This window comes from Ovis canadensis, chromosome 2, assembly GCF_042477335.2.
Source record: "Ovis canadensis isolate MfBH-ARS-UI-01 breed Bighorn chromosome 2, ARS-UI_OviCan_v2, whole genome shotgun sequence".
Taxonomy (NCBI): domain Eukaryota; kingdom Metazoa; phylum Chordata; class Mammalia; order Artiodactyla; family Bovidae; genus Ovis; species Ovis canadensis.
This window is the reverse complement of record NC_091246.1, coordinates 23,429,932-23,440,721: the sequence shown is the minus strand read 5'-3', so window position 1 is coordinate 23,440,721 and position 10,790 is coordinate 23,429,932. Positions and strand designations below refer to the sequence as shown.

The 10,790-nt window shown below is 49.7% G+C and overlaps 1 protein-coding gene across 3 annotated transcripts; it reads right to left on the bottom strand.

Moving 5' to 3' along the window:
• Window positions 1-2,321: 2,321 nt before the first annotated feature.
• On the bottom strand, window positions 2,322-10,449 carry NXNL2 (nucleoredoxin like 2). Of its 3 annotated transcripts, none has more exons than XM_069575586.1 (3): window positions 9,946-10,449; window positions 8,998-9,350; window positions 2,322-3,213 (listed from the first exon to the last, which is right to left on the bottom strand). In XM_069575586.1, the coding sequence occupies exons 2-3, from the start codon at window positions 9,297-9,299 to the stop codon at window positions 3,045-3,047; spliced, it is 471 nt and encodes a 156-aa protein (XP_069431687.1). In that variant the 5' UTR covers window positions 9,300-9,350; window positions 9,946-10,449; the 3' UTR covers window positions 2,322-3,044. The 3 variants fall into 3 exon arrangements, with proteins under 3 accessions (XP_069431687.1, XP_069431688.1, XP_069431689.1); XM_069575587.1 differs by lacking the exon at window positions 9,946-10,449 and adding an exon at window positions 9,753-9,830; XM_069575588.1 differs by lacking the exon at window positions 9,946-10,449 and adding an exon at window positions 9,455-9,650.
• Between the last annotated feature and the right edge of the window lie 341 nt (window positions 10,450-10,790).

The window sequence follows — 10,790 nt, the reverse complement described above, 5'->3', positions numbered from 1 at the left end:
AAGGCTAGGGTGGGGCCACTACTGTGGTCTGAATATTCGTGTGCCCCTAAAATTCACATGTGGAAACCCTAACCCTCAGTGTGCTACTTTGGTGCAGCTGTAGGGTGGCCTCTGCCGGGACCTCTCCCTCCCTCCAGGTGCTGAATGCTTACCACACACACAACCCCATGCAGATCCCAAGCTGAAAGCAACGTGATGGTCCAGCCTCAGGGGTAAGCATGGTGCTTGGGCTCTGTCATGGCAACTAATGAGCATGTTTGCCAGGAGGAACTTATCTACACTTTTTAAGAAGTCTGGTTGTGGTTAACACACACACACACACACACACACACAAAACATGCATGCATATGTGTGCATCCACCCACCAGGATGTTACACCTACAAGAAATGTCCACACACCGCCCCCAAAATGTGTGATTTGAATTACTATAATCCGATCTTAAATTACTTCATCACAAAAAAAGCAGTGGTAACCATTGTTGTTGCTGTTCAGTCGTTCAGTCATGCCCGAATCTTTGCGACCAGATGGACTGCAGCACGCCAGGTTTCCCTGTCCTTCACCATCTCCCAGAGTTTGCTCAAACTCATGTTCACTGAGTAAATGATGCCATCCAACCATATCATCCTCTGTGGCCCCCGTTTCCTCTTGCCTTCAATCTTTTCCAGCATCACGGTCTTTTCCAATGAGTCTGCTCTTCGCATCAGATGGCCAAAGTATTGGAGCTTCAGCTTCAGCATCAGTCCTTCCAATGAATATTCAGGGATGACTTCCTTTAAGATGGACTGGTTTGATCTCTTTGCTGTCCAAGGGACTCGCAAGAGTCTTCTCCAGCATCACAGTTCAAAAGCATTAATTCTTCAGTGCTCAGCCTTCTTTATGGTCCAACTCTCACATCCGTACATGACTACTGGAAAAATCATAACTTTGACTAGATGGATCTTCGTCAGCAAAGTGATGTCTCTGCTTCTCAGCCTTTTGGATAAGATCAAGTGATAACCATGTGATATGATAAAGAAAGTAGCTAACACTATAGTACTGGGGAAAATACCAAAATTAAGTGAAATATGCCATCTTTTGTTTTGAGAAGAAAACTGCACTTTTATGCTTTATTTCTGGGGCAAATAATGACCAGGTTAGCTTCATCAAATACATCTTTAGTCAATCCATGGGGAACTTGACTGATGGTGGGGAGAGCACAACAAGGTGACTGTGCTGTGGAATTCCCTGGCCCTGATATAATTAAGCCAATGACACAGCCTCACCCTCTTGGATTCAACTCTCACATTGTGGGTTACCTGAGCAGCCCAGCAGCCTTCTTCACTGTGCCCAGCATTGCTCTACAGAGGGCTTCCTTAGGTGATGTGGGGATTCCTGGGTCCCACAAGGGACAGCTTTGCTCCAGATTCCTGGTGAGGGACCCAGTGAGCCAAGTGGGTTGGCAGATGGAAACTGGGCTAGAGATGGGTGCCTGGTATTTCACGACTCCAATCACGTGGATCAGATCACGGCTGGCCACCTCCAGCACGCAGGCACTGCACACATCCCTCCAGCAAAGATACACATAACTGTATATAAAATAGATAACCAACAAGGACCTACTGAATAGCACAGGAAATTCTACTCAATATCTTATAATAACCTTATAATAATAATATAATAATCTTATAAAAATATAATAATCATAAAAATATAATAATCTTATAATAAGGGAAAAGAATGTTAAAAAAGAATATATGTATATTTGTATATATACATGAAAAAGTGAAGTCACTCAGTCGTGTCCGACTCTTTGCGACCCCATGGACTGTAGCCTACCAGGCTCCTCTGTCCATGGAATTTTCCAGGCAAGAATACTGGAGTGGGTTGCCATTTCCTTCTCCAGGGGATCTTCCCAACCCAGGGATCGAACCCAGGTCTCTACGTATATATACATATGTATGTATAAATGAATCACTTTGTTGTACACCTGAAACTAACACAACATTGTAAATCAACTACATTTCAATAGAAATTTAAAAAAATGAAAGATTGTGTGTGAACTTTTGTTTACCTGGATTAATCAGCATCTTTTAGAAGATGGGGAGATTTGATCTTGAAGATATGAGTATGCAGCCTTGAAATTTTCTTTTCTAAGATATGATGCTACTAAAAGTGTAAGAAAAAAAAGAGAAGAAAAATTCCCAAGAAGACCCATAATTAAAAACTATCCCTTTTGAAAAACAAAACAAAGTGTTTGAGAATGGTGTTTCTCGAGTGCTTCGCTTTCCTCATAAGGGCACTTGGTTTTCTGGGAGAAAAAAGGAAATCAGAGGACTCCAGGTGCAGATAGGTGTGTTTATTAAAGCGAACAGACTGTGCAAACTTTAGTAATAAACAGTCATGAAAGCGTATCATTAAAGACATCTCTCTTGAACCTCCCCTTCCCTTCCCCTCCCCATTCCACCCCTCTAGGTTGATACAGAGCCCCCCCACCCCCCTCACCCCCCCCCACACCCCCCCCACGTTTGAGTTTCCTGAGCCATATAGCAAATTTCCGTTGGCTATCTATTTTACATATGGTAATACAAGTTTCCAGGGGAGAGAGGTTCAAAAGGGAAGCGATATATGTATACCTATGGCTGATTCATGTTGAGGTTTGACAGAAAACAAAATTCTGTAAAGCAATTATCCTTCAATAAAAAAAATTAAACAGAAAATAAAATAAAGACATCTCCAGAAAAATTGTATCAATAAATATGCCATTTTACCTGAAGAGCTTGTATAATAAATACATGTTTTGCATAGATTTCCAATAGCTCATTGTGAACACACTTAAGCTCATGTGGAGAAAGCTATGCTAAGAATAATAAAAACAACTACCAACAATGCTAGAGGGAGGGCATTCCCTGAGCAACATTTTATTTCCATCACAGATGAGTGCTTCTGCTCTGAGAGAAACCACCAACACAGAGAAAGAGAATGCTCTTCTTCTCTGCCGGGTTGAGGCTGCAGCAACAGGAGTGACTGCACACCTGTCCAGGCTCCCCGGAGACCCGCCCCCTGCTCAACCGGAGAAATTCTGGAAGATGTCGGCTGCCTCCACCCAGTTCTGGAAGCAGGCCAGCCCCCGCTCCCGGATCTGCTTCCGCCCTTTGTCGGTGATGACCTCCCCACTGGGCTTCAGGATCACAAGCCTGGGGATGGCCGTGATGTGGTACCTGGTCCTCAGCTCGCTGTGGGAGAGAAGAGGGCGGCTGAGGGTCAGCATGGGACAGGCCAGTCCGCTGCACGTCTGCAGGGACCGGCGCCTCCCCAGAGCCTGCTGAGCCCGCAAAGCCTTAGCACCCAGCCTGCCCGGCGAGCCCTCCCAGTGGGCTGAGGATTCCTGTGGGCTCTTCTTGCTGCTGGCTGGTTCTCAGCCAATGCTGCCTCAGAGGGGCATCCGGTGATGGGACCTTTCTGCATCTGTGCTGCCCAGCGTCATAGCCATGGTCACCCGTGATAACTGAGCACTTGAAATCTGGCTGGTGAGCCTGAGAAACTGAATTTTTGGTTTTAGTTCATTTTGTTTGTTTGTTTATGTATTTTTTGGCTGTGCCAAGTGGCTTGCAGGATCTTAGTTTCCCAATCAAGGGTTGAACCCATCCATGGAAGTAAGACAGAGAAGGCAATGGCACCCCACTCCAGTACTCTTGCCTGGAAAATCCCATGGACGGAGAAGCCTGGTAGGCTGCAGTCCATGGGGTCGCTAGGAGTCGGACACAGCTGAGGGACTTCACTTTCACTTTTCACTTTCATGCATTGGAGAAGGAAATGGCACCCCACTCCAGTGTTCTTGCCTGGAGAATCCCACGGATGGGGGAGCCTGGTGGGTTGCCGTCTATGGGGTCAGGGTCGGACACGACTGAAGTGACTTAGCAGCAGCATGGAAGTAAGAGCACCAAGTCATAACCACTAGAAGGTGAAAAGAAAGTGAAGTCGCTCAGTCGTGTCTGACTCTTTGAGACCCTATGGACTGTAGCCTACCAGGCTCCTCTGTCCATGGGATTTTCCAGGCAAGAGTACTGTAATGGGTAGCCATTTCCTTCTTCAGGGGATCCTCCCGACTCAGGGATCGAACCCAGGTCATTGCGGGCAGACGCTTTACCCTCTAAGACACCAGGGAAGTAGACCACTAGACCACCAGGGAATTCCCTATTTCAGTCTATTTTAAATTTAAGTAGTCACATGTGGCTAGTGGCTGCCAAATGACAGTGCAATTTTAAACCCACAAGTAACCTAATAAATCTGGATCCTTCCTATCTCAAGAGGTTTAAATACATCAGGTACCTATAATGGGAAAAGTTAAAATTCCATAAGTTTTAGACAAATGCCAAGGCTTACTAGACTTTCTACCCTATAAATTCAAGGACATGCTGATTAACATTTTACCTTCACATGTAATAACCCCTCGTGTGACCATTTTACAAAATTATTTGTATTCATTTAGGGAAAGGAGTGGTCTGCCTTCTCAGTTTTGCAAATCTCCCCATAACCTTCACAGGGATTATTGCCCTCAGGACAGGACAGCTGGGTGCAAATCCCGTCCTGCTACCAGCTTGCCAGGGCCTCAGGTTAGCAGTAATCTGATTTCCCTTATCTGTCGCCCTCAGGGTTGTGAACCTGAGAGGAAGAAGAAATGCATTTGAGACCCTCCTGTTACCAAACCTCCCCTGTGACACCTCCATCAGGTCCTTCCTGCTGCTTTCTGGTGTCCTGCTCCAAGACAAATCTTAATTCAAACTAGAAAAAAAAAAACCAAAAACAGTATCTACACCCAACAGAGAAAATATGCCTTGCTTTCACGCATCTATGAAATGGTGACAAAACCAGTCATGTTGTTGGTCATAAAGGGATCTTAATAAGTTTCAAGTAATCAGTGCAGATTGCTTAATCAGACCATAACATAATGGAACTGGAAAGCAACAACCAATTTTTGGAATGAGTTAAAAACTAAATAACCATACGTTATCTATGAAATTGTAAAGCAGACTTACAAAATAATTAGAACAGGGCAATATGAATATACTATGGGTCCCAAGCTATAGGTACAATTAGACACAGAGAGTTGTCTTACATATTCTTGTCCAAAACTAAAAGGCCTCTATATAGATGAGTTCTGCGTTTAATTCAAGAAAACTGGAAAAACAATGATGAAGCAATTATAGAGAAAGTAGAAAGAAGGCAAAAGAAGATAGAGGACAAAAATCACTGGACTAGGAAATGAATCCACATGGGGTGAGCAACAAAACAAAATCTGGTTCCTAGACTAAGAGAAAAGCTCTATCGAGATTGAGAAGGAAAAAGGGACAACACAGGGACATCAGCAGTCAGGCAGGCCTTCGAGGAGTGAGGAGGAGGTCTGAAGACACTTCATTGCCCCAGCTTCTCTTCAAAGAATCACCCAGTGTGGACCCTACATCCCCACCCTGGCAGCCTCTGCCTGGTGACAGGTGTTACCCTGGAACCATGAAGTCATCTCTGTCTCCTCTGGGAGCTGTGTCCAGAGAGAGTAGACCAAGCCTCAGAAAGGAAAGAGCCTTGTTGCTGGGCAGAATGAAGTGATAACTCAGCGTTTTAACCATTTCAGGGAAATGTGAGAGTCCATTCCCTCCTCACCCTGCATGCAGTTCCAGCACTGGCTCCCTCCCTTCATCTAAAGCAGCACATCCTTATCCCTGGCGCAACTGCTTCTGGGTTGTCATGGCAACTTCTGGCTCCAGTCTCTTTCCATCTCAGCCACTGGTAGCCAGGCTGTTACCAAGCAAATCTCTCTACTTGCTTCAAGTATCCATCAAACAAGTGCCCTGCAGGTGCCAAGCCCTGAACAATGTCTAGTTCAACCTCTGGGACTACAGAGACCACCGCCCCCACCAGACACACACTCTGACAACAGGAGTGACGCTGGCTCAAGCTATGGAGGGCAGAGGCCTCAGGGGCCAGACACGCACCCGGTGTCCTGAGCTACTAGGAAGAGAAGTGAGAGGCTCCAGGGCTGGAGGATGCCGCATGTGTAAGACCTCTGGAGGTGGGAAAGTGTATGGAGTATTCTGGCATATTCACTGTCAAGTCTGACCAGAACACAGATGCAAACGAGACAACAAAAAATAAAATGAATGAGGGTCAAATACTGGAGGGGGATGTTTGAGACACGGACTGAGTGGGTCTCGCATGCCTGGCAGCATGCAACAGAAATTCCTGCTGGCAATCAGGGATTTTTCTTTATTCCTTACTTGGCTCTTGGGCTCATAAAGAAAGGGAGGGAAGGCAGGACAGACTCTGTCTTCAATGTTGCTCTCGCCCAGCTGCACACACAGGCATCAAGGCAGGACCTGCTGTCCTCTGGTTTTCTGATGACCTGCCTGAGGCTCATAGAGGACAGCAGATGACGCGTGTGGACCACTGGAAAAAGACAGCCCGGGTCCCTCACCTTCTCACAGCACCAAGAATGCCATGCTCTGCACATATTGAGAACTTCGAAAAAGGCCTCCTGGAGGCTTTCTACATTCTTTAGTTCTCCTTGGTGGCTGTTACTTTCATTTATGCTCACAATCTGATTTCAAAATGCAGGCTGGGATAAGCAAAATTTAGGGCTTAGCTCCAAGAATTTCCCACAGAATACCACATTTCCTAATTTATAAATTGCAATGACAGGATTAACAAAGTTTAATCTGGGAAGGGTAGGCCCCAGGAACTAACTTCCCAAACTGCTGCCCAACCCCCCCGACCGATCGGATTCCTCCTAGGTGAGGCTGGCAGCCGGAGATGGCCAGGGCCTAGTGCAGCCCCAGGCCGGGCCCTAAACAGCTCAGTACCTGCAGTGGACCAAATGCGCCTTGACCAGTTAATCCAGGAAGCAGAGAGTACGCTGTAAGCACCCCCCCAACCCCACCCTTATCCCCACCCCCAGCAAGGCTGTGCTGAGGCTCAGTGTCCCCTGGGAGAGGAAGCTGGAGCAGAAACAACTGGCTCCAGAGCCGGGGCACCCATCTCTCCACTTCAATAGCACATCTGTGAAATGGGCAACACGGAAAGTACTGCTACAGAACCAGCTGGCATAGCTCTGAACTGGTGCATCAGTGCAGTTCTCATCCATCACGTGCCCTGTCATTATATTCAGCAACTGAATACCTTGCCTACAGTCACCCCACAAGTAGATCCCACAACTGGACTCTGCCGAGGCCCTGAGCCCTTTGCTTGATTACTAACGCTGTCACTTTCAAAAATTAGTGTATTCTTTCAAAAGCGGTGTGTAACTTGGATGCTAAGCAAATCAAAACTCCTTTTACAACCACCACTAGATGTGAAGCTATAGGAAGTTTCAACCAAGTAAATCATGGTCATTTGGATGTCTCATGGAAGACTTTTCCTAGTCACGCCTTGAGTGAGGTCTTGGGGAGCAGGGAACCTGACTTGAAGGGCCTGGATCTCACCTCTTGCTTAGCATCAGCAAAAGCATGCGCTGGGGAAAAATTACTCCTCCAGGGAACTTTCCAAAGTTAGCTTTCATTTTTAAGTGTCCAGAAGGAAAACCGTTTCAGAATAATTAATTTGGGGGAATGCCGCAATTGAATACTAATTCCCAGAAAAATGTACCACGTGGTGTTATTAAAAAAAAAAAAAAATCCAGAAATTCACCTCCATATCTGTTAAGGGGAAAGTGGGGTAATGCACTTGGTGAAGAACAATTAACCTCAGTCTGGACTCTTACACCACAGGTGACCCCAACATGCCAGACAATCGGTGCCTGTGCCCCACTTCCCTCTTCCAATCCTCCACAAAGTCCTCCCATGTCCTCTCTCTTCCCTAACACACCACCCCCCACCTTCTCCCTCCTCCCCTCCATAGATCCCATGCCCACAGCCAACAGAACACCAGGGTTGGGACTTCCCTAGTGGTACAGTGGTTAAGTTTTTGAGCTTCTAGTGCAGGGGCTGTGGGCTCAATCCATGGTTGGGAAACTAAGATTCCACATGGTACACAGAATGGCAAAAAGAAATTAAATTTAAATTTAAAAAAAATAGAGCGCTAGGGTCAATTTCTAGTTTGTTCACAAATTCTGAAATCCATGTCACATATTTTTCTGAAAGCAAGGGTGGGGCAAGATCCCTTCAGAGAGCATGGATTTTTGTCACCTCTGACATCTGTCTCAAGAGTCCAGGAAGCTGCTGCTTCTTACAGGCATAGGGGCAGGAGACACCTTTATGAAATTTCGGTCACTGCCAATAAAACTGAAACTGCAATCTGGCTTGCAGGAGGTTCCTCCAGGACTTGAGTCCTGACCCTTCTCCCCAGCACCTGGTAGGCCCAGGCTACTGGGCCAGGGTAGTCCACCCATAGTCTCCAGTTCTGACCTGAGCATCCATTCTGGATTTCCCTCTCCTACTCTCCAGATAAGGGTTGGTATCTTCCCTGTGCAGTGCCGGTGTGCTCAATGCTGTGTCCGAATCTTTGAGGACCATACGGCCTATAGCCCGCCGGGCTCCTCTGTCCATGGGATTCTCCAGGCAAGAATACTGGAGTGGGTGGCCATTTCCTCCTCCAGGGGATCTTCCCAACCCAGAGATGGCACCTGCGGCGATTGTGTCTCCTGCATTGGCAGGCAGATTCTGTACAGCTGAGGCCCCTGGGAAGCCCTCCCTGCACAGTAGGGTGCAGCATCTCAGAGCTGTGATTTCTCGAATGGGCTCCCTGCCGCAGAAAAATCATCACCAGAACTTATACATTCAGATTCCCAGAGCCTCAGATCCACTGAGCCAAAGACGAGGGTGGACCAAGGTCCGCGCCCACCGAGTTCCCCGTCAGCCAACGCTAGAGCCTCCCTGGGAAGCCAAAGCAAAGAGGCTCAAACACGAAGGGGTGGGGATGGAGGCTATCAAAGAGGCCCTGAGAGCTGGGAGAAGCCCGGGGATGAGGGATTGGGGTGGGGGTTGGTGTGGGAGTTCCCAGCACCTCCCACACACACGGTCTCCACTCACTGCCGGTAGGGGTCGTGGAAGGGCAGCGCCAGCCAGGCACCGTGCAGTTCCTGCATGAATTCCAGCATTTCCTGAGCGCTGCCGTCGGCGGACACGAAGACCACCTCGAAGGGCGCGGGCGGCCGCGCCTCGTCCACGAGCTCCTCGTAGAAGTCGCAGAGCAGCGGCGTGAAGTCGCGGCTGGGCGCGCACCGGCCCGCGGCGAAGTATAGCGCCACTACCTTGTTCTGCAGCGCCGCTTCGGCCTCCACCCACGCGCCGTCGCAGGTCACCAGGCGCCGCCCGCCCAGCACGTCCACCATGGCCGGGCGCGGGGACACCTGCGAGGGGGGACACCTGCGGCAGAAGGACACCTGAGGGGAGAGGCGGGGCGGTGAGCGCGGGGCACGGATAGTAGCGGAGGAGCGGACCTGGGTGAATGAACTCAGGTGGCTGATCCCTGCGGGGGAACGGTCACCTGCGGGCGGGCAGCGATGTCTGGCTCCCTTCGCACCGCCGGGCGCCCGGACCTCGGCACCAGCCTGAGCCTCGGCCTCTGGCGGGAGCACGGACGTCCGTGCTGGGGTGAGGGGGAACACTCACAAACACCCGCGACCCCAGGTGTAGCGGCCGTAGCACCAACAACCGCAGCACCGGCCTCCAGGGAACCGAGCGGCCCCGCCCCTGCCCCGCCCCTTCTGCCTCTGCCCCGCCCCCTCCTGCCTCGGCGCCCCGCCCCACGCCTTCCTCCGCGACCCTCTGCACTTCCCACCTACCTGCGGAGCTCTCTGTCCTGCGCTGCTCGCCGCCTCCGCGCTCCTGGCCGGCGCACTCTTCTCCGCCACCCTTTCATGCCCTCCCCCTCCGCACCCTCCCCTGGGCCCCGCCCGCCGCTCCCTCGCCCTAAGTCCCCGGGGCGCTCGCCCCACTCGGCGCTCAGTCCCTCCCCACCTGCCCCAGGGGTCCCACCTGCGAGGAAAGGTAAGAGCGATTCGATCTGTAGGGGGCAGGGATCCAGCGCTGGGGAGACCTGGGCCCTGTTCTTTCTCGAGGTTTGCCTGGAAGTACTGCGCCCTGGCAGAGAGGGTCCCTGCAAGAAATTAGGGGCGGTTCTTAAAGAATGTTTTATTCGGAGAACCAGAGTATTACTGTGCCCGGCACTGGGATTCAGTAGCGAGCAAAACAGTTTCTACTTCCTGCCCGGGATGGTTGAGGCATTCACGCGGGGCTCATTTTAAAAGATTTAGCGCCAAAAAAAAAAAAAAGTTCAATGGTCAATTTAAATAGTATTCTGATGTTAATGCAAAAAAAGTTTGTGATGAGCAAAACATCAAACGTGTCAGGACAGGATCCCACCACCGTGCCGTTGGACGCCGACCGAGCTCCTCTAGCCCTGAGTCCCGGCTCGCGCCCTGCCTCTCGGTGCTTATGTTCCCGATGGGACAAGAGGGAAAAAAAAAAAACAAGGTGAATGAGGAAAACACAGAGCCCTTGCGATGGAGCGAGAAGGGAAAGGAAGCGCGGATGCGGAAGGCGGGGTCTCCCGCAGATGAACTTCCTGCAGCCACCCGATGTCCCCAGGGAAATGGGACGAAAATGCGCGGACAGTTTTCACTTCTAGCCCCACCTCCTCGGTTGGTTGTGTACGTGCGCTTGGCAGAGCCAGGTCTAAGGGAAATTCTGTCCGAGGGTTGATGCTGTTCCTTGAAGCATAGTGCCAAAGCCCTGATTCACTGTCCTCTTGGAAGAAGGGGGGATTTGTAGGCGAAACGGAGGGGAGGAAAAGATTGAGAGGAACTACAAACACTATAAAT